The 24,029-nt window shown below is 46.4% G+C and overlaps 1 protein-coding gene across 2 annotated transcripts in view; it reads left to right on the top strand.

Annotated features, from left to right (window-relative positions):
- The first annotated feature begins 635 nt into the window (after nt 1–635).
- The window catches only part of Plaat5 (phospholipase A and acyltransferase 5), a 29,590-nt gene continuing 6,196 nt past the window's right edge, over nt 636–24,029 (top strand). Inside the window, exons 1-4 of one of the 2 annotated variants that reach the window (XM_028853753.2) lie at nt 636–968; nt 1,425–1,518; nt 2,925–3,033; nt 22,814–22,922. In XM_028853753.2, the coding sequence (XP_028709586.1) occupies nt 806–968; nt 1,425–1,518; nt 2,925–3,033; nt 22,814–22,922 (475 nt within the window). In that variant the 5' untranslated portion in view covers nt 636–805. The remainder of the gene's footprint in view (nt 969–1,424; nt 1,519–2,924; nt 3,034–22,813; nt 22,923–24,029) is intronic. The other variant, XM_037207587.1, reaches the window with a different exon arrangement.

Genomic DNA, 24,029 nt, shown 5'->3' with positions numbered 1-24,029 from the left:
AGTCCCCAAAAGAGTAAAAATTGGCAACACTCCTGAGGTTAAAAGGAGTGCGCCATGACCGCAGGACACAATTTGGCTTTAAATTTCAAAAGGTTTATTTGATGTGTATACGTGTTGGTGCCTGCACGTCTGTGTACTGTGTGCATGCCTGGTGCTGGCTGAGGCCAGAAGAAGGCGTCAGAACATCTTGCAGCTGGAGTTATAGCCTGTTGTGAGCCACCTCGTGAATGCTGGGAACTGAACTCTGTAGGAGCGATAGGTGTTCTTAACCCTAGCCATCACCCCAGCTCCCATATTTAGCTTTGTGTCTCACTCCGGCGCAGGTTTGCCTGGATCTCACCGTGCAGCGAAACTCAGGCGGGCTTCCCAGGGCTCGGTGTGGCGGGTTAGTCAGTAACTGTGGACTTCTCCAGCGGCCTCAGGTGCTCCCTCTGACACTTAGCGACCGCCGCTTTGCGTGACGACTCACGAACGACCCACCTCCAGCGTGGAGCGCCTGCCTTTCCTCTGGGGGCTGTGGCGCCTCCCTTCCGGCCGGTGCCCACGGAGGAGCGTACCGCACAGGCGCAGGGTCTGCACTCCCTCCCTCCCCGCCCCCACTCCCTGCGCGCCCCCGTTCCGCGTTCAGCTGCGAGCGCTCTTACCGCCGTTTGCCGCGCGCCCCCTGGCGGCGCCGCCCCACCTCGCTCACCTCCAGTTCTAGCCCCAGCCGGACCCGGGGGCCCATGATCCCGGAGCTCCTCGGACCCTGGGCCGAGTCATCTGCCAGCTCTCCGGGAGCGTCATCCCCGCTGGCCACAGCGGGATGGGCCTGAGTCCGGCCGCCAGCGGGGAGCACAGCATCCGCCTCTCCAGGGTCCCATGGCCACGCTTCAAGCTCACCTCGACGACCAGTACCACCAGTACCACCGGGTCAAGTGACACCCAACCTGTAATTGGAACTGGACAGTCAATCGTGCCCCACTCAGGTCTGCCCCAGTAATGGGACCTCTTCCTTTGAAGCCTTTCTGGGTGGCTCTTGTCCCAGCGAGTTGCCTCCAGTCAGAAATGGCTTGGCAGTTGCTTGCGTCTAGACAGCCCCCCTCCCCCCCAATTTTATAGAGGGCAAAGTAGGAGCTGGACACAGTTTTAATCTTTATTTATTTATTATATTTTTTGGAGACAGGGCCTTTCTTGCTATGCAGCCCTGGCTGGCCTGGCACTCTACATGTAGATCAGGCTGGTCTGGAACTCACAAGATGCGCTTACCTCTGTCTGCAGAGTGTTGGGATTAGAGGCGTTCACCACCACACCTGGCTTCAGAAACCGTTCTAAACCAGAACACCCAGCCCACTTTTGGCTTGAGTTGGTCTTTTATGGGGTTCATTTCTTCCCTGATAGAAGGCAGTTGTGTATTAAATCATACCCCTTCCCTCCTGAATTAGAGTCAGCGAGCTCTCAAGGGCTGTTGGTCCAGTTCCTGCCAAAGCAGTTCAAGCAAGGCCGTGAGTTAGAACAGGCCGGAAGCTTCCAGCATGGGTAAGAGTCATACCACGAGGACTGGGGCTTTGGGTACCAGAAGCTTTTTTGGAGATCTGTCTTAGATGCTAGTTCTGCAGGACAACTCCCCCACTCCCATACCAGGTAATTTCTGCTCGATCAGGCAAGAGCAAATCAGTCAGTAGGGCTTGCAGGGTGAGATTGTGCTAAGCTGCAGACCTGATAGCTCTTGTACCTTGTTGAAGTTTTTACCCATAAGGCCGATCTGCAGACTCGTGAAAGTTGAGTGCATTTGTAGGAGCACAAACCAATGAAAAATTCAAGAGGCTTGTGCCTGGGCATTAGGTTGGGGTGAGAAGAGGAGGTATGCGGCCTTTTGCATTTTATCATAAGCTCTTACTGTCTTCTCTCCTATTAGAATCAGTGTGCAAGCATCACTTGCTGATAAACATCGGAAAAGAATAATGAGCAAGTTAAAAAAAATAAATAGAAAGCTCTGATCAGAGGTGGAGGGGAGAATAAATAATAGAATTTACTTGGGACTAAGTGCAAAGTGCTGTGCAAAGTGTACACACCTTGTGGAAACCAAGAGTGTAAACCACGTTCCAAGGACGTGGGATAGAGAGAAACATTAAGAGTTGAGAAGAGGAGAATGGAAATTGCTGTGAATTGGTCATCTTTGGCCTCCGATTTAATAAATAACGGCAGTGTTTAGGGACCAGCAGGGAGGGGGGTGGAGCCAATCCAAGGTGACCTGTTGCTGGGTAGGTGTCCCTGAGAACTACTACTTGTGGCAAGTCATGGCTTTGTGGAGTTGTTCATGTTAGCAGTGCAGGACAGCACTCCCTCTGGCTACATTTTGTCTGAATTTGAGACCAGGGACTCTATTTTGAGTGTGACACCTCTCATCCTATGTGGGAGCCCACAGAGGTTTCCTAGTGAGATCTGAGCTTGCTTTACCCAGCAGGGCTGTATAAAAGGATGATTGGACCACCAGCCTGGGTACCAGGTGTTTGGAAGGGTTTACACTTGGCTTTTGCTCCGCCCATTGGCATTACTATAAAAAGCCTTTTGAATAAAGTTCTAGGCTGATGGGTATTGACCCAGGTCCTCCTGAAGCTACCCCGTGTTTCTGTCTTTCCTCTTGTTGGCTAGGCTATCATTCTATCTGACAGTTTCTCATCCCTCTCTCCTCAAGAGTACCCCGGGAAAGGTGGGAGTAGGACCCCCCACTTACCTACACATTCAGTTTTAAACAATTGTCAGGAAACCAGGAAGCAGTGGTTATACTGCATGGTATCAAGTTTGCAGGTGTGTGAGGGATGTCTCAATGACAAAAACATGAAGGTGTCTTAAAAGCACAGATCTGAAGTGATTGGTCACAGAGACTTTCCAACAGCTGTGGAATAATGTTGTTTACAATGTGATTGCAAAATTTTTTTTAGAGAGAAGGCGGTAATTAACTTGGAGATCACATCCAGCAAGAAGAGAACAGAGCTGATTCCAACAACTAAGTCGGAGATCGAAGTCAAACTAAAAAATCAAGTAGTCGTGGTACGTATCCCAAGAATTGATAGAATAAGTGTTTTAGTCTCTTGGTGACTGACACTGTATTGTGTTTTACTCTGTGTCTAATAAATATCTACACTGACTTGAGATATTGTTATGTATTTTCAAGTAGCTTTCCTGAGGTATATTTAGAACATATTTAAACTCTAGATGTTCAAGATATACAATTAGACACTTTTTGATATTGTTAGAGCTGAAAAGAAAAGAGAAAAATGGCAGTTCCTGGGAAGGAGCTGACATGAGAACCCCTTAGAAGACCTGTATAGGAGAGAGAGCTTCACAACATGGAGTGGGAGAGCCTGAGATGAGACAGAGTGTCTTAGCAGCATGGTGGGGACTTGGAGGGACAGAGAGTGAGCGAGTGAGCGAGCTAGCCCTTCAAATCCCGAGAACAAAGGGGTTTTCTGACTCTGATAGGTTTTGGAGGTGTGTGTGTGTGTGTGTGTAGCTTCATATCACGTGATCTATCTTGGCCCTGTCACTGTACCAAAGGATATGGTGGCAGGCATCAGGTAGGACCATGACTTTATTCTGCAGCTCAGGGGATGGGGTTGGTGGAGGACTTCAAGGCCACAGAGCAACATGCTTTCTTATCTGTCTCATAAACAGAGAGTTGCAGGGGAGCATGGTCTGACAGAGAGTTTTCCTGCCTTGCCCACAGTCAGGACAAATCTTTGTCACCCACCAGTCCCACAGTCGCTCAGACACAACCAAGTAAACACAGAGACTTATATTGCTTACAAACTGTATGGCCGTGGCAGGCTTCTTGCTAACTGTTCTTATAGCTTAAATTAATCCATTTCCACAAATCTATACCTTGCCACGTGGCTCGTGGCTTACCAGCATCTTCACATGCTGCTTGTCATGGTGGTGGCTGGCAGTGACTCCTTCTGCCTTCCTGTTCTTTCTTTTCTCCTCTCTGTTAGTCCCACCTATACTTCCTGCCTAGCCACTGGCCAGTGTTTTATTTATTGACCAATCAGAGTAATTTGACAAACAGACCATCCCACAGCACTTCCCCTTTTCTTTTCTTTCTTTCTTTTTTTTTTTTAAAAGGAAGGTTTTAACCTTAACATAGTAAAATTACATATAATTTGGAAATTTGGGCATAGCTTCTCTTACTACTTCCTGCTAGAGGGGGGCGCTGTATCTTATGGGGACACAAAGAAAATTTTAGGATTATGGAGTAGTCCATGAGGTTGTATTGTCTGAGCCAGTTGCCTTCAAACCATCCTGGATGTTGGATCATCTGGGCCATGGTGTCATCGGAGACCTTTCAGGGGGTCTTGGCTGGTCAAACCTGATGTATGTTAATCTGGAACAAATCCATAGGCTCTGGCTTTCTGTGGAAACAAAAGCAGAGCCTCCTTTCCAAAGCAACATATCCTTATATCCAAATTTTGAAGTCAAGGTACCTTTAAAATATACATTTTGGCATAACTCAACAGCTTTTGCAATCAAATATTTTTCTTCAGTTACAAATATCAAAGAGAACATAATCCAGATTCTCTTTGTGGTAGCCATCTTTACGTGGCTTATTTTTTATATTACCTTGAGCCTATTGCTTTAAACTGCAGCATTCTAAGCCTGAAATGGTGCTGGCGCTGTGACTGCTGGCTCTGCCCACTTCAGCTTCCCAACATGGCGGTGGTACGTTTACCACCAGCTCTGGGAGCCATCTTGGGTCTATGCTTTTATCCAAGAAGTGTGTAGCTCAGAAACCTCTTTTGGTTTTGTACTAGCAAAGGCTAAATCCACCACACAGCTTAATGTGTCACTTGCAGAGGCCTCAAACCTGCCATACTGCAGGTTGAGCGCACACGCCAGGAACCTGCCAGTAGCTCAAACACGCAGGCTGCCGATAACTTGAAAGAGACAACTAGGAACTGTTTTTAGCTCTGTTTTAGAATCTTTTTACTCAGGTTTTAGGTGGAAACTCTTGCCAACACGTTGGGCGCCATTTGTAGCTAGAGTTTTCCTGCCTTGCCCACAGTCAGGACAAACCATCCCACAGCAAGGGGGTGGGGAAAAACACCCATGAGCCAGCAGGGGGGTCTGTGACCTCACAGATACATGTATACCATTTTGAAGCCCTGCCACAATTGAGACAGCATGTCCATCAAACATGTTTTTTAAAAATGCCTGTTTGGGCCGGGCGGTGGAGGCGCACGCCTTTAATCCCAGCACTCAGGAGGCAGAGGCAGGCGGATCTCTGTGAGTTTGAGGCCAGCCTGCTCTCCATAGCGAGTTCCAGGAAAGGCGCAAAGCTACATAGAGAAACCCTGTCTCGAAAAACAAAAAAAAAAAAAAAAAAAAAAAAAAAAAAAAAAAAAAGCCTGTTTGTAACCCCTTCCCTGTTACCACCATGCCTCCCTCGCCAGGCAGCAACCAGTCTGCTTTCTGCCAGCTGTAGATTAGTTTGCATTTTCTAGAGACTTAAGCAAGTATGGTCATAGTGCATGCACTTCATTTTAAACATTTTATTTCATTCATTCATCCATTGATTGATTCTGTATGGGGATGTGGGCTTGTGTGGGGGCCAGAGGACAACTCGAAGAAGTTGGTTCTCTCCTTCTACCACGTGGATTCCAGGATCAAACTCAGGTTGTCAGGCTAGGTGGCAATGTCCTTTACCCCCTGACTGAGTGATCTCTCTGGTTCTCTAGCAGTGGTTTCAGTGAGGTGCTCAGGGCCTGCTGGAGACCACAGCTGTGACAGCTGCCCCTGGCTTTCACTGGGACCTTGTGATCCTGCTCATTTAAATGATCTCTTTAGCAGGAGAATAATCCTAGCAACCACAAGTTTTACTTTCTCATTGCATAGCGGAAAAGTGTCAGTTGAGTCTGTAGATCAATTATTTAGGGTTATAGAGATGTCAGCCATTCTAACGTTTTCACAGAACCAATGCACGTGTCTCTAGTGTTACAACCAAAGAGAATTCCAGGCTCTCCTTAAAGGTTCTTTTCATAGGGCATTGCAAACATTTCTGTCAGTGTCAGAGATCTGTTAAATGATGCTTCCAGGGACTGATCGGTATTAAGAGAGAACAGAATGAGTTGGAATTAGTTATGAATATCGTAATACCTTCACATTGCACAATGCAAACATTCTCAGTTGAGTGCTTAACAAGGCAGGTTTGTTTTTCAGTAAGTTTTATGGGGCAGAAAGTTCCTGCTGCCTCTGTAGCTGCAGGGTGGTTATTGCTTTTAACACGTACGATTCCCCTGAAAAAATTAGCAAGATTTGTGCTTTGAAAGATGAGTTCCAGAATTTCAGGTGGTGACATGAGCAAATGTCAGGACCTTGTAATTCCCTATGACCAGCAAACTGGGGTCAGAGTAGAGGAAGGCTAGGTGGCACTGAGCAGCATGGCAAGGGGTCCAAGCCTTGCTTCTCTGTGGTGCTTTGCCCAGAAGGGTGTCTTCCAGGCCACTTAGCAGAACAGGAAGGAAATACAGACGTATGTAACTGTTGGATGAGCTGCATGGCCATCAGGTCCCCACGCAGGCCTGGTATGATGTTCATACATAGTTCCACTCAGGTTCCTGTGTTTAGAGAGTTGTGACAAAGATTTGCTGTGACCTGTCACTTCAAGCCCTGTCTTCATCTAAACACAAGTCTGTGTCTCCACAGGTGTCTTTGACAGAACGCTTGTGTATCTGTCCCCAGTGTCCTTCAACTCTGCCAGGCCATTGTGAAGCTCTGTTCCCAGAGTCTCCATCAATTAAATCTGAGTTTTGCTGCTTTGACCAAGATGACTAACCTATTGCTTTACTTACACAGCAGAGTTGAATTAATGCCAAGAGAGAAGATGAAATAAATGCATCTTGGTGTCCTAGCATGGGGAGGTACACCAGCTTCTTTTTCTTTTTAAAAATATATCTCTGATCTTTGAGAATTGAATACTTGTATACAATGTCTTTTGGCAAGATTCACATTTTTTAAAAGCACCGAATCCAGTTAGTATTGCTGGTATGTGCATATGTGTAGACCCATCCACTGTAGCATGGGCAGGCTGCTAGAGGCCATGTCCCCCACTGATGCTTGCTGGGGGGAGGGAGAACCAGCTCTTTTCCTGAAATGAGGTCTTGAGATTTGCTGGGCACAGGTGTAATTCTGCCTCTATCCCTGATCCCATTCTCTCTCTTTTCCTATTCCCCTATGTCTGTTCCATGTTCATCCCCTGCTCACTCTGTACAGGTTCACGTTCAGTGAACCTAAGTTCTTTGCTTCCTCAGGCCTTTGCCATGGATTGCCAGGACTGCCTCTCTCTGCTCTTGTAAACATAGCATATCTCTGCTCTTTACAGTCTAGATGTATGTATCCCCTCCAAAATTCACACGTTAAAGTCCTAACCCTCAGGGTGTTTGTGTCTGGAGTAAGGAAATAGTTAAAGTTAAACGAGGTCATGATGTGAGGCCCTGAGCTGCCATGGTGGGTGTTTTTGTGAAGAGAAACCCCAGGGAGCCCACTTTTTCTTTACTCTCACCCCCTGTTTTCTGTGAGAGTGCACAAAGGGAAAGTCACATAGGCACAGGTGAGGTGGTGGATACCATCAGTTGAAAGAAGGGGCCTCAGAATGACACTTGCCTTGTGATATTTTATTTGTGCATCCCAATAAAGCAGATAAGCTCAGAGGAGAAAGCCAGCCACTATATTAAACATAGAAGTCAGGCAACGGTAGCACACACCTTTAATCCTACCATTCAGGAGGCAGAGATCCACCCAGGTCTTTATGAGTTCAAGACCACACTGGGAACAGAGTCAGGCATGGTGGTACACACCTTTAATCCCAGCATTAACCATGGAGGTCTGGAGGTCTGTAAGACAGACAGGAAGTGATGTAGCTGGGTGGAGAGAGGAAGTAAGAGGGCAGGGACAGAAAGGCATATAGGCATGGGTATACAGGAAGTAGGTCTCTCTTTTTGGCTGAGGATTTCTAGTGGTAAGAACGTGGCTGGCTTCTTTCTGCTTTTCTGATCTCTGTCTTTACCCCAATATCTGGCTCTGTTTTTTTTTTTTTTAATATTAATAAGACCGTTTAGCAATTTGTCTTACACAGCCTTGTTGCACCTTGCTTTTGGACTCCACAGTCTGGAGAACTCTGAGGAAGTTAACATGTGCTATGTAAGCATCCAGTCAGTGGAGTTTGGTCATGTCAGCTTGAGCAGACAAATACACAGCTCTTCCCTTGAGATAGACCCTCGTCTGTCTGTCTGAAGTCTTATTCCTAGGTGCAGTCTGGGCACTGGCCCAGCCTAGTGAGCTCTCCAGAACATCACCTTCCACATCATCGTCCCCACACTCCCAGGCCTAACTTGATTAATGTACCTTGTACACCAGCCCAGGCTGCCCTAGCTGAAAGCTTTCTTGGTTACGACTGAATTGGAATCTTTTCTGTCCCTCCAATCAAAACTTAGCACTGAATGTCTGAAGGACTGACCTCTCAACATCTCATACCCGATCTGAAATCAACCAAACTTCCACCCACCAGAGGCAGGCTAGAATCTTACATCAAACACACAACCAACAGAAGAAGCCTGCACGCCCAGGTCACATAACAAACAGTATAAAATGCCAAAACAATATGTGCCCTCTCTTGCCCAAATCCTCTAGTCCTATAGAAACGTTCTCCCATGAGAATTACCAAGATGAACCCCAGGGCCCAGAGTTTAAAAGAACAATCATGAGCACGATCAAAGAATTCAAGGAGTTTAAAGAAGACACTAATGCCTCAGTGAACTTGAAGAACAGAGGAATAAACTTCCGAGTGATGCCCAGGAAAACACAAACATATTGCTGAATGAAACAAAGACAATTCAGGACCTAAAAACTGAATTCAGTAGAGAGAGAGAAACATACCGGAGAAAACTCAAGCTGAAATGACGATTTGATTGAAAAACCGAAGGCCCCACCCCTCCTCACTGTGCTTTTGATCTCAAACCCTCCTGTGATCATTTCCAGGACCCCTGTCCTGGTGATTAACTAATTTGCTCTGTTGTCTTGATCGCTCTGCCAGAGCCTCATGACCAGCACTTCCACGAGTGCTGTTGTCTTTCCTCTGGGAAAGGCCCTCTTGAGCCCCTGGCCTTTAATAACCTGTGGGCCATGTCCGCCCACCACCCTGTCTTTAGTTTCTTACCTTCCATCTCCTGTATGAGAAAGGCCTTCACCTTCACTCGCCTGCTGAAGTGATCTTCCAGATTGTCCCATAACTTTCTTCTTCTTGCCTTTGAGATCTCAATCTGCATCTTGTGAGAGATCTCTCTTGACTGACCATGTGACCCAGAATAGCTCGATGGTTACTGTGTGCTGTATCGATCTGTCAATGGGATTGCAAAAGTTTTTCATGACTGCTATTAGATAAGAGCCATGGAGGACTCATCACAGGAGCTGGGCAGCTCTGGGCTCTTTTTGTGTATATGTGTGTGGCATACATGTTTGCATGTATACACAGGTGCACTGTCTTGTTTCAGGGACTCTGTCACTGCTAGCCACTGTACAGAAGTTCCTGTTTATGCTTTTTTCCTACCAGGTTACTAACAGGAGGGCAGCATATACACCTTGGATATGTGAGCAAGGATGACTTGTGTCCCAGGTGGGGTAGAACAAGAAGGTACAAGATTTAATCATACTCCTCAGAATGGCAAGAAATACAAGATTTAGGAATTGTTCATTTCTGGCATTTTTTCCCCCCAGTTAATATTTTTGGAGCACAGTGGATGACTATAGGTAATTGAAATTATAGAAGGTAAAGTGAAGACAACAGGGAACTTTTCATATGCAAATTCTTTTGTGTCCTGTCAATACTTCAGGCTCCAGGTTTAATTACTGAGATGTCACCTTGGTACGGGGTAGAGTGTGGCGTGTGTTCCCATCATTCCCATCAATACACGTGCAAAGGTTTTGCTCCAGAAGGAATAAGAGTTCCTTTTGGGAGTCAGGTGTGTGAGATCCTGGTATGGAAACACAGAGTCAGGTTCCCAAGTACTGTGTTCTGCTGTGCAAGTGCTTACATGAGATTTTATTAGTTGCCAAACGAAGAAAAGAATAAACTCACCAGCTGGCGGCAGGGCCCACGGGCAAGCAGCTAGAGCAATGCTGGGAGCTCTCTGCCGCAGGCTTTAGGTGACAGTCTCAGCGTTGGGACCGGGGAAAGCCAGTTCTGTTAAGAGTCCATTGTGAGGATTTGATAAAAGGATGTTAGGTCAGACACAGGGGTAGGCAGTGGATAGCTTTCAAAGGGACTGAAAATATCCCAAGATAAGTTGGCTCTGGTTTACAACATCTTAGCACTCCATGAAGTTTCCTCATTTGGCCTTGTAGACTCTATAACACAGGTGCAGCTCCCCTCTGTCTCTGTCTCTGTCTCTGTCTCTCTCTGTCTCTCCCTCTCTCTCCCTCCTTCTCTCCCTCCCCCATCTCTCTGCCCCTCTCTTTTGGAAGCTTCCTCTCTCAGTCCACATTTTCTTCTCCTAGCCCCCACGACTGCTCTGGTGTCTGGTCACATACCACTAAAGAGTCAGTAACTTTAAAAACTGACCAGGGCCTGGCATTTGGTTCTAAAGTTGGAAGTGACACTCCTGCTTTGTGGCCTTGCTCTTGCCGCCTGGCGCCTGCCCCAGGCGGGAACAAACTTTCCACCTACTTCCATGCTCTGTGTCTACTTGATTTGTGACACTTTTAGAATCTGGGCACCTTACAAAAGACTGGTTTTTCTCTTTGGGTGCCTGGGAGAAGGACCAAATCTGGGTGGCATCCTATGCAAAGGAAATAGACAGCAGATGGCTGAAGGGGGTTGACTCACAATGTATTCCTGAGTGGGGTGGAGTCAGGGAAAGTCAGTGAAAGGTACCAAGAAACTGAACACTGGAGTGTTGGCTGGGGTTGGAGCCCGCTGGGAGGGGACATATAGGTTCCTACTGTTCACAGAAAGCTGGGAATGAGAGAGTTAAGGAGAGGGAATGATGGGACCTTACATTTAGCGTGAATAACTCCAGATGACTCTCAAGTCTGTGTGAATGCCATTTAGTTTTCTACTTTACTAGGACTGCCCAGTGACAAAGTTACAAATGGAAACATCTCCCCCAAACTCAAGAAAACTTACTTGTTTAATGAGCACGAGGGTTTTACCTGCAAGCGTATATGTGCACCACGCAATGCAGTGCCTGTGGAGGCCAGAAGAGCTGTAGGTAGTTGTAGGCTGCCATGAAATGCTAGGAACCTGGGTCCTCTGGGTCCTCTGGAAGGATAGGGAGTACGCTGAACCACTAATCCATTTCTCCAGCTCTTTAAGTCAGTGCTTAACGTTTTCAGGTTTTCTCTTCTCTTTCCTGACTCCCTGTTTCCTGGACCACAAGGCTCGTTCAACGTCCTTGGTGCTTGAAGTGGGAGTTCATTAGCTTGTTTTCTGGTGTAGACTTGGCTGATGTGCACTGTGCTGCTGTCATCTGGGCATCTGTTCTAGGAAAGGTCAACCAGGATCTTACTGCTTGCTGCAGTGGTGGTGTGTCCCTAATGGGAAGGAAACAGCCAGGTTGCCTGGGAAGTCGTGGTGCTTTTGTTGGCAGGGAAGTGGGTTCCTAGAGAGAGTCTATGGCATCCACTGGCTCAATAGTCTAGACACAGGGGAGTGTCATGGAGCAGGACTCTCAGGTCCTCATGTCTGTGCTTGGGTACAGTGACAGAGTCAGTGGGTCATTCAGAGATGATGCAGTAGCTTCTCTGGGGAGGTGCTGGGGACAGACTCAGAAAAACTTGCCCCATACCACTGTCGTCAGCCTTCCCACCCTGATTGGTGCCAGAGACAGCAGAGGTTAATTACGTTGACCTCCCATCAAGTACATTACATTCAATAAGTTCTGTAGGGGGTAGCCATTCCAGCTTTGATCTGGAAGTTCCAACCCTCATTGAGGCTTCGGTAACTGTCATGCCTACAAGGTGGGGCCAAGGGAGGACCCTGAAGACCCGAGATCTGGTTGGGCTGGCTCGCTTGGTTCCTGGACCCTGGATGCTGGAGGTAGACCGAGCAGAGTTCTCCAGAGAACACCACCAGACTGTGCTACACCTTTCCCAGACCCTGTTACCTATCCCTTCACTTGTAAGTTACCCCACAAAATAAACCTCCCTCTTAACTACGTGGAATGACCTTAATAATTTCACCAATATTCTCCTTCTTATATATGTGCAAAGGGAAAAACGAATTAATAGCCTGTATAGGATTAAAAGCAATTCAACTTTTTACCTGCATCAGTATATGAAAGTTTTGAACTTGTGTTGATTTTTTAAAGATGAATATAAAAATATCAGAAATCTAGACTTCCTTACTGACATTTAAAAATACTATTGTCTGGGCTGGAAAGGTGGCTCAGTGGTTAAGAGCACTTGCTCTTGTAGAGGACCCAGGTTCATTTTCCAGAACTCATATTAGGTGGTTCACAACTGCCTGTAACATTCTGGTTCCAGGAGACCCAAGTCCCTCTTCTGGCCTCTGCAGGCACTGCACACACATGGTGTACATACAGTTAAGTAGGTATACACACATACACATAAATTAAAAGAAATACTGCTGTCTAATCCTTTTGTCATTTATTAAGACAGGCATTTGTGTGAAAATGGTCTTGTTAATACTGAGTCACAAAGAGAATCTTACTAATTTGTCACTTGTCCCTTTTCACTAGTCTTTAAAAGTGAGGGAGCTCCCTCTGTTCTTGCCTTCTCACTTGCTCTTTGCAGCTCTCTGGGCCTCCCCATCTTCTTCTGGACCATCTCTTATGTGCTATACTCACAGCCCTTAGCTCTCATTCTCTTCATACACTACTCCCTCCGGGGCTTTAGGAAGGGGCTATATCCATCTGTCTCTCTTTCTGGTCCTAGAGCCAAGGAAAATGAAATCCACTTGTGTGTGTGTGTGTTTATTATATTTTTTATTTTTGAGATTATAATATAATTACATCATTTCCTCCTTCTCTTCCCTCCATTAAGCCCTACCATGTACCCCCTCCTGCTCTCTTTCAAACTCATAGCTCTTTTTCTTTAATTGTTGTTATATAGATGTGTATATTCATTCATAAATATATAAATACAACCGGCTTAGTCTGTATAATGTTACTTGTATGTATATGTTTTCAGGGCGACCATTGGCGATTGGATAACGAATTCTCCATCTGCTCTCCCCTGGGGAGATGATTTCTCCCTATCTCAGCATTCCTTAGTTGCCTATAGTTCCTTGGATTGAGGTCTCCAGGCTTTTTTCCCTTCCACATTAGTTTGTCTGTTGGTGCCCTCCTTGTTCAGGTCATGTTTAAGCAGCCATGTTGGTGAGACTTGATGATTCTGAGCATTCGGTTCTGTGTTGTAGTTGTGTCTTTTGGGACTAGGCTCTACAACTCTACATTGTGATCAGTTGTGGTTTTCTATTGTGGTCTCCTTCTGTTGAAAGATAAATTTCCTCGATGAGGGATGAGAACGCTTATCTGTGGGTATAATTGTACTTAGGATGTGGTTAGTGATTATACTGGTTTAGCAAAGTGGCAGTTGTAGGTTTGCATTCAAGATCTGACTTGAAAGCCTCCTCCCTGAAAAGGACTGCCTTTCATAGTACCAGAAGGCACCATATAAGCTTTTGAATGAGGGAAGCAACCAACAGTCCTGCCCAGCTATCGCGCCCAGGAGCCACAGTAATGTGCATGGCATGATAATCCTAAGGGCGTAATGGTGACATGCGTACTTTGGAGGTCACCAACAACTCTGTAATTGGACTTAAGGAGAGGTTATGGATCTTGAAATTATTTTTTTATGGGATCTTTTCTTTTAAAAATTTCCCCCTTTTATCCAAAATAGATTCTTTTCTCATATACTTTATCCTGATTACAGTTTCCCCCCTCTACTCCTCCCAGTCCTTCCCACCTTCCCTCCCACCTGGATCAACTTCCTTTTGGTTTCTCATTAGAAAAGAACAGGCTTCTAAGAGATAATATCAAAACCTAACAAAATAAAATATAGTAAGATAACCCCCCCCAACCCATCACATCAAAAGTTGGACAAGGCAGACCAACAGAAGGAAAAAAATCTAGAGAAGGCAATGAAGCAGAGATCCACTCTTTCACACACCCAGGAGTCCCATGAAAATACTAAACTGAAAGCTATAATATTTACATAGAGGAAGAACCTGTTCCCCATGCTGGGTTGCCTCGCCCAGCCTTGATGCAGGGGAAGAGCTTGGTCCTGCCTCAACTTGATGTGGCATGCTTCGTTGATGCCCATGGGAGGCCTGCCCCTTTCTCAATGGAAATGGAGAAGTGGATGGGCGGGGTAACAGGGTGGGGGTGGAAAAACAGGAGGAGAGGAGGAGAAACTGTGGTCAGTATGTAAAATAGATGAAAACAAATTTAATTAATCAAAATACACACGCACACATGCCCAGAGGACCAAGTGCAGGCCTGTGTCGGCCCTGCGCATGCTGCTTCAGTCTCTGTGAGTTCATAGGATCTTCGCTCAGTTGATTTAGAGAACCTTGTTTTTCTGGTGTCCTCCATACCCTCTGGCTCTTACATGCTTCCCTCCTCCTCTTTCACGAGGGTCCCTGAGCTCGGAGGGGAGGGATTTGAGGGAGACATTGAAATCCATTTTAATTTTACAATAGGAGTCTGCTTTCTGGATATGAAGCCTGGTTTGGGCCGCCCTCTAGTGGCCAGTCACTTGTCATGGCATTTCCCCTTCAGGCCCTGTTAGAACTTGGACACTCTTTGTATCCCTCAGCTCCAGGTTCTTCAGTGAAGGATTGTGGTGTATGTAGACTGTGTGCCTTGTGTCTAGCAAAAAAAAAAAAAAAAAAAAAAAAAAAAAAAAAAAAAAAAAAAAAATTCCTCCAGTGAGCAAGGTTCGTGGGACAGATGCGCAGGTCTGAGCACATCCTCTTTCCGAAAAGCCAACATAAAACTGGGAGGAACTGCCCAGAGAGCATGGGGTCTGAAAATCTGACCGAAAGCGTGCAACACACTGCGGGGTATTTCTTTTTAATTTTAAAAACATTTCATTGATTTTATTTTATGTGTATTGTTGTTTTGTCTGCTTGTCTACCTGCTACTCGAGGAGGTCAGGAGAGGGCACTGGATCCCCTGAAACTAGAGTTATGGATGGTTGTGAGTATCTGTGTGGGTGCTGGGAATTGAACCTGGGTCCTCTGTAAGAACAAATGTTCTTAACCACTGAGCCATCTCTCTAGCCCTGTGAAGGAAGTATTTTTTTTTAAAGATTTAATGTATATGCTTGTTTGTCTACATGTATGTCTGTGCATCATGTGTGTGCCTGGTGCCCTCGAAAAGTGCCTCATGCCCAGGGATGCCAGAAGAGGGTACTGGAGTTATAGACAGTTGTAGGCCACCATGTAGATGCTAGGAACTGAACCTGGGACCTTTGAAAGAGCAGTAAGTGCTCTTATCTGCTAAGCCATCTCTCCACCTCTCACATTGAGAAATACTGAAATTCAAGATGGAGTCTGGATCTCAGACCCTCTGAAAGGACGGTAGAAGTATGTTGTGTTTCAGAGTGCCCTGGCTGGCTGGGGCTCACTAGAGGGGCTGTGGACCATGGCAGAGGGAGTGAATTTATTTGGAGCACAATGTGGATGATTCCATCCCCAGTGATGTTGCTGAAGGCAATTGCTATTTCAGTGGCAGGGAAGCATGGCCCAAGGTTACAATACTGACTGGGATAAGCAGTAGCCCAACTGGCCAGCCAGAAATGTGCTGTGAGAAGTAGCTGAAGAGGACCTTGAGAAGGGCACACACCTCAGCTTCACTGGAAGGTGTGTGTAAGGCTGGCACATACGTTCGGGAGGGACCCAGGGACCCTGGTGAGTCTGTTACTACTGAGTGAACACTAGGGCTTGTGAGTACAGAGAGCAGAAGTTGACACAGACTTAAGCACTTCTGGAACTCTGAGTGAATTCTCCAAGTCACGCAGAAACCCATCCATAAAAGACAAAGCTTTACCAACTTAAGGTGTGGCTGATCCTCAGTCATGGGTGGGGCCATTGGATGAAGCTGATCCCAGAGCCAGGCTTAATAGAAACACGAGGTTGGGGAGACGAAATCTTAAGTAGATACAGTAATGGTCTCTGTGGGCCACTAAACAATCAATAATAACCTATAGCCATAGTTGAGGAGGAGAATCAGAATCCAGAAAAGGGAAAATGGATGTAACTGAAAATCATTATGTGAAGTGAAATAAGCCAGACTTAGATGAATTCCATACCATGTTTCCTCTCATGTGTGAAACCTAGATTAAAAGTGTGTGTGTGTGTGTGTGTGTGTGTGTGTGTGTGTGTGTGTGTGATCTTAAGGGAGATGAGGGCAATGAAATACACATACGGGACCGTGGAAGTTGGGACTGACTGAGTGGGAGGATAAGACCTAGCCTGAGGGGCAGGAAACGGACTGGGCAGAGGGACAGATGAGACTACCTGTCTGCAGAAGTGTCAGATGCCCTGGGATGGGGGCTGCAGTTGTGGGTAACCTGATGTGGGGGCTGGGACCCAAATCCAGGTCTTCTGCAAGAGCAGTAAGCACTCCTAACTGAAATGAATGATAAGAGGTGCTGGTGGCGGCACTGGCTACCTCGTGGAAAGGTCACGAGCCCTGGCCACGCTACTTGGTAGCAGAGAGCTTTATTAGGAGGAAGGGGGGTGGGAGTGGGGGTGGGGAAGAAGAACCAGGCCTGGGAAAGGAGCATGTGCAGTGAGAGGGAGAGAGAGCAGAACAGAGGGGGGTAGGGGGTGGGGTAAGGGCAGAATTCTAACATTCCAGACTTTTTGCTTATTATAAAAAAATGAGTGAACAGGAATAGGGGCGTTGTTTCTCCTGGAAAAACTGCTTCCAGCTGACTTGGCAGGCGTCGGTTGGCTTTAGTGGGATAGGGAAGGGGGCTTCTGAGGTAAACAGGCATCCTGGGATGGTGGGCTGTCCTGCTGTCCTGGAGCCGTTCATCGCTCTTGGCTTGGCACTCTGGCTGCTTTGTGTCTGACAGGATTCTGGTGAGACAGAGAAAAGCTTAGAGAAAAAAAAAATTACCTTCAGGGAGGTCCCAGGGTGAGGGAAGGGGAGTCCCGGGACCAGGAATTTGGGTTGCACTTATCTGAAGCAGATCTGACCTGTCCAGATGGATTCAAGCTGGTTTCTGGAGCTTGCAAAAATTTTGAACATATTAAGAAGCAGCCATGAGAAAATTAAAGTCTTGGGCTGATGACCATTGTAGTGTTTGGTACTCTGCTTGTACTGGTTAGTGTTAATGAGAGAGACAGAGAGATTGGAACATGTTTTTAATTTTTTAACCTGAGATAAGCTTTATCAGAGACAGATTATTTTAAGCACCTGTTTCCTTTACTAGTTTAGCAACCAGGAGACACAGGTGATCAATTGTTGAGAGCATTTAACAGTAATAGATGGTGATATTAAAGTCTGTTTTTGCAGAGCCCAGATGCTTTTGGGTCTGAGGGTGTAAATACCTTTTAACTGTTACAGTTTCTTACTTGATGATCCCTGGACTCCAGCTCTGTAACAATTCAGTCCTGTAACAATTAACTGAGCAGTTAATTAGGAGAGGGAACCAGGAAGAGAAAAGCTTGTGGTGCATGAGGAGGAGAAGCACTGTGACAGGTCTGGAGTGAGGCACATGGAGGGAGCAATGAACTGAAAGCTCCTATCTTAGCTGGAAAATCTTTTCCCATCAAGTAACCCTGAAAGTTCAATTAAGTCTGGTGAGGTGGGTAAGGCTGTCCTCCCTACCCCGACAATAGGGAAATGAGGAGAGGTGGGACCCCAGGACTGAGTAAGTGGCTCCGGTGTCCAGGAGGAAAGAAATAGACCGCTTCTATGCTGTGTTCTGGGTTCCCTGCGAGCGAGCCTGTGGCCAAGCCTAGAGGTCTGCTGGAGGTCTTAGTTTGATGCTCCCATGCCCCTCGGTGCCTGGGTGCAGTCAGCTGACCAGTTTTCTCTCTAGGTGGCACTTTGAACAAGGCTCAGTTGATGGCCTGGCAGGGCACGCACTAGCCCACATAACTTTTTTTTTTTTCCTGCACTTAAAACAGAGACCCAGTGGCTTTCAGGAGCCAGTCGGACAGCGTGTGTCAGCATTTGGCAATTCTGTTCTCGGGCTTTTTCATCTCTCCCCTAGTACACCTTAAATGCCACAGCTGACACTTCTGCCTCTGGGGTCAGGAGCTTTGCTCTCCAGATGCTTAAGCTCTGGGAGACAAGAGATGGATTTTATTCTGTGTCTTGAATTTTTTTTTGATGTCTGCTGGCTTGAGAACAGCTTTAGGAAGACCCACCAGGAGGCGGGCTATAAACTGATCTCTGGCTAAAGAGCCATCCTGACTACTGTGATCCCTAAACTTATTTGCAAGTATCCTAGCCTGCTTTCAGACCGGTCTGTGCTTCTCAGGGCGGCTTGAGAATGAGTTAAGGTGAGAGCCTGAAATGGCGGGGGACTCACCAATCTTGGTGGCATGTGTGGTGTGTGTGGAGCGGTCCCGTGGCTGGGCAAACAAAAAATGTGGAGTGGGCAGTCACAGGTCCAACGAACGGCAGTATAGGTTTCCGGTGCTCAGCAGTGCCGAGCAGCAGAAGAGCCCGTCCGAGTTGTGGCGCCAGTGACATGAATGATAAGTGGCGCTGGTGGTGGCACTGGTTACCTCGTGGAAAGGTCAGAGAGCTTTATTAGGAGGAAAGGGGGGAAGGGAAGAAGAAGAACCAGGCCTGGGACAGGAGCATGTGCGGCGAGAGGGCAAGATGGTGGAGAAGAGACGGAGCAGAAAGAGTGGGGGGGGCGGGGTAAGGGTAGAATTCCAACACTAACTGCTGAGCCGTCTTTCCAGATGAGGTCTGTCTGTCTGTCTGAATGCTTGCTCTGGTAAACAAATGGCTGAGAAACTTGTTTATTTGTGATAAGGAGCAGTGGTGCAAGGTGGATGGGAGCATGGGGTAGCTCACACCTCTCTCGACTCTGACTTCCTAGTCTGGGCAGCAGTGAGCAAAGCCTCTCCCAGCACCACTCCCAGGGGATAAGAAGACGGTCCAGGAAAAAGAGCTTAGATTAGAAATCTCATGTTAAAGAACTCCTTACTGGACGAGGAAGAAGAAAGGAATTTTGATGATTGCAGGAAATCAATTATTGGGGAAGCTTATTGGGTACACATTGGAGTACATGTGTGTTAGGTGAGTACATTTGAATTTTTTTCTTACAGAACCACAGATATTTAATTTCAGCAGGTTTCTTGCACACACACACACACACACACACACACACACACACACACACACTCATATTCACTCATCTGCCCAATTGGACTATGCCTTCATATGCACATTCCCTCAGGCACACCAGTGAACATCCTTAATATTTCTCTGTCTCCACTACTATGGATTGTTTCAGACTGACTTGCATCCCTATTGCCTCGCATAGCAGTAGTTGGTGTGAGTCAAGTGACCATTACACATTTTTATTATTTCTATTATTAATGATTTTCTGTCATTTTGAGACAGAGTCTCTCTATGTAGCCCTGGCTATTCTGGAACTCACTCTGTCAGTAGTTTTTAAGTTTCCTAGTGCTTCAACCCCTTAATATAGTTCCTCATGTTGTGGTGACCCCAACCATGAAATTATTTTTATTTCATAACTTTAATTTTGCCATGGTTATGAATTGAAATGTAAATATCTGATATGCAGATGGTCTTAGGCAACCCCTGTGAAAGGGTCATTCAATCCCCAACGGGTTACCACCCACAGGTTGAGAACCACTGCACTATATAGACCAGGATGGCCTGAACTCATAGGGATCCACTTGCCTTTGCTTCCTGAATGCTGGGATTCAAGACGTGTATCACCACACCCAGCTTGTATTATTTTTAAATTAAGTTTATTTAGTGTATGTCCATGTGTATGTGTGTGTGTATGTGTGCATGTGCATATGTGCATGCATGTGTGTCTGTATGCTGCAGTGCATATGTGAAGACCAGAGGACAGACTTGTCAGGAGTTTGTTCTTTCCTTCACCATCTGGGTCCTGGAGCTTGAGCTCAGGTCATATGGCTTGGGAATGAGTACCTTTACCTGATGAACCACTTCACCGACTACCAATAAAGAATTTTTAATCACCCGGATGCTCCTCATATTTTAATCCTGGACACTGGAGCCACTTACTCAGATGGGGTTTCTCTGTGTAGCCTTGGCTGTCCTGGAACTAGCTCTGTAGACCAGGCTGGCCCCAAACTCAGAGACTTGCCTGTTTCTGCCTTCTGAATGCTAGAATTAAAGGCATGAGCCACCGCCTCCTGCCTGCTCCTCATATTTGTAATGTTGTTCTTACTCTTCATGGATCTTTTCATTCTCTTCCTGAAACACATACATGTAGACGAATTTTTAAACGGTCTTAATAAATAAAATACATGAAGCCAGAAATTTGGGTTGAAGCCTGAGGGAAAGATCAGAAGAAAAGGACAAACCACGAGCTAACCTCACCTTACCAACTCTGCAGCTTCCAAAAAGAGAGCGACTTCCTGTCTACCCAGGCTTGTATGCCTTGCTGTTCTGCCATCTGATTTGCTCTCTGTCTAGCTACATCACTTCCTCTTCCTGGCCAGCTCTGTTACTTCCTGTCTGTACAGGCCTCCAGAACTCTATGGCTGGTACTGGAATTAAAGGTGTGTGTCACCATGCTTGGCTCTGTTCCCTAGTGTGGCCTTGAACACACAGAGATCCTGCCTGCCAAGTGATAGAATTAAGGGTGTGTGCTACCACTGCATGACTTCTATATTTGCTTAAAATGGCTTTACTTACTTAAAACTTCCTATTTCCTCTGATCTCCAGGCAAACTGTAATTATTAAAGCACAAATAAAATATTACCACATTTCAGCACAAATAAAATATCACACATATTTCTCTCTCTTATACACACATGCTCCCTTTCTCATACACATTTACGTACACTCTCACACACAAACTCACACAAATACATTTATGCACACTCATACATTCACAACTCCGCTTGGCTCCTGTGGTGGTATTTTGTGTGTACTCTTAACAAGTAAAATTTGCCTGAGGATCAGAGGGCAAAGGCAGCCACTAGATTAAACACAGAGGCCAGACAGTGGTGGCACACACCTCTAATCCCAGCACTTGGGATCTCATGCCTTTGTTCCCAGTATTTGGGAAGCACACACACCTTTAATCCCAGCACTGGGAAGGCTGAGGCAGGAAGTGATATGGCTGGGCAGAGAAAGGCCCACACACACAGATCTTGTCGGGTGAACATTCTTTCTCCTCTTTGAGAGACAGTGAATCAACATTCTGGGTCCAGTCAGGAGGCAGGAACCATACAGTAGGTTGAACTGGAGGAGTTTTTAGTATTATGAAACTGTGATAAAAGTCTTGTCTGCAAAGTGTGAGGGATGTGGGGCCTCCCAGGGTTGAGGGAAGTACTCAGGGAAGGACACACTTGGAAGAGGTTCGGACTTTGTTGGGCAGATGTGGTTGAAGTTATCTGATAACAGGTTCCCTGGTGTTTCAGCTGGTGTGCCACTAGTGTGGCTGCAGGTGAACCACCCAGGGGACTTGCAAAGGGAGTCAGGCTGTCAGTAAAGGTGGCAAACCTTTAGACGCTGGTCATGATGTCAGGCTTGCCCCAGCGAGGTCTTCCCCAGGCCAGGACTGCAAAGTGGATAGTGCTGAGGATTCTGAGCCAAGGCAGAGCTTTACCTCAGTAGTGACCAGCATCTGTTATGCCTTCGTCACAAGACCCCCGAGCAAGACCACCAAAGAGCCCACATCCGATGCAAAACACATGGGTTTATGGATAACAAGCAAGCCCGGGCTTGGCCCCTGTCCAACACTCCAACACAGCAGGTGGAGCAGGATGGCCCTGAGCTCCCAGAATGAGGGGTTTTTAAAGGGAAAAACTGCAAGCAGGGTGGTATAAGCCTTTGTGTCATATTGTTGGGTGAGGGTATGTAATTTACTGGTTGGGGGTTAGATTTATCATTTTTGGGCAGGCATAGAAAGTCCCAAGGCTTTGTCCTTGAGCTGCCATGGAGGCTGGCTGGCCTTGCACATTCACATTAACCCATGCACATAGCTCTAAGTTGGTAAGGGGTCCCAGACAATAAACAACTGACTGAACCTTGAGCAGTTAGAGTATGTGCAGAAAGGGAGCTACTACAAGGACTATGTCTTTTGTTCATGGCCCTCCCTGAAACTGCTTGCTCAAGTCTCAGGAAATTGAAATTGAGGCCTGATCTCAGAGAAGACTGACAGCCTATTATGGTGTCTGCTTGGTCCTTTCACATCCTGCTTGTCTATGCTTGAAACTGCACCAGGCTCCTTCCTCGTACAGTGCTCCTATAGCACCCACTAATTTAAAAGCTTAATATGCTCACTCCCAAGGAGAAGAGCTACCAGGAGTTAAGGCGTGTGCCACAGGGAATGTGTTGGTGCATTCAGAGCTACCAGGAGTTAAGGCACATGCCACAGGGAATGTGTTGGTGCATTCAGAGCTGAGAGTCACTGATCACCAACACAGACAACCCCGATATTGTGTCAGGGAAGGGGATATCCTGTGGTCTTCTGATGAAGAGGGTTCAGGTTGGATTTCTGTCAAATGATGGGCCATAGTGAGGTGACCTACATACAGGCTGAGCTGTGGCTCTGGAATTCCTTGGACATGTTCAGTTTATCTGTCTCTTTCTTTCTCTCTCTTTTCCCATCATAGGACAAACCAAGACCCAGACCTGGAGACCTGATTGAGATTTTTCGAATTGGCTATGAGCACTGGGCCATCTATGTGGAAGATGATTGTGTGGTCCACCTGGCTCCCCCGAGTAAGAATGGGTACACTATTGAGATACTGCTATGGAAGTTAGCAGAGTAAATAGAAGGATAGTCAATCACTGTGGTCCTCAGCCACTGCCCTTTAGCACCAAACATTCCTGAGCATTTATTTGTTTATTAGTAAGTACCAAGTGTCCAGTATTAAGAATGACAGGAGTGTAGAGTGTCCCTAAAATCCCCTCCAACCTCTGATTCTAATGTCAATCATTTAGCATCCTTCACCATGTTTCTAAAGACACCTCGGAGGGTAGATGCTCACACATCACTTGTTTCCTATTGCCCCTAACTGCTGTTTCCCATGTCCATATCATCTTTTGTCGCCTTCCTGCCCAAGGCTTTGTCTTCCTGATATCCAGTGTCCTCTAGGCTGCCTTACCCTAAATATTCACCCGGTCCTCATTTCATGGTTTTGACTGAACTTGGGGCTTGTTAAAGTGAAGTGGAGATTTAATGAGAGACCAGATAGTGAAAGTAGAGGGAGATTACAGAGGAATGTGAACACAACTTAAAATTGAATGTGGTCTAGAACCTTTGCTCATAGTGGCCATCTCAGGAGTCTGGTCCTGGGGGTGTGGTAAGGGAATGGGAGAGGGGCAATTTGATGTTTTTTGAAGTTTTGTGTTCTGTGTAGCTCTTGCTGGCTCAGAATGAAGTCACAGAAAGGCACTGCCAATATCTTTGATTCACAGCTTTGATTCCTGCAGGCTTTTCCTTGGGCTCCATCTCCCACCTTGGCAGGACCTTCCTACAGAGCAGAGTCCCTTCCCTCTTTCTTCTCTTCTCAGCCCCGTCTGCTTCCTGTCTCCATTTTCTTTCTAGGAGCCCAATCAAAGAGATGAGGGGAGGATCTGGGAGGAGCTGAGGGAGGAGAAAGAATATGATCAAAATACATTGTATGAAATCTTCAAAGGATAAGTAAAAACACCAAAACGTGATATAAAAAAGCCTGTGTCCAGAAACACCCTATGTGTGTAGCTAAAGAGATGGCTGGCAGTGATCCCCTTCCTGCCTTCTCTAAGAGTGAATTCTGTCATCTCTGTGCCTGTTCATGATGACAGTGGTTCCATTATGCACCTCCCTCTGTGGCCACTGCAGGG

This window comes from Peromyscus leucopus, chromosome 1 (genome assembly GCF_004664715.2).
Source record: "Peromyscus leucopus breed LL Stock chromosome 1, UCI_PerLeu_2.1, whole genome shotgun sequence".
Lineage (NCBI taxonomy): Eukaryota > Metazoa > Chordata > Mammalia > Rodentia > Cricetidae > Peromyscus > Peromyscus leucopus.
This window is presented reverse-complemented; position numbering and strand designations above follow the sequence as displayed.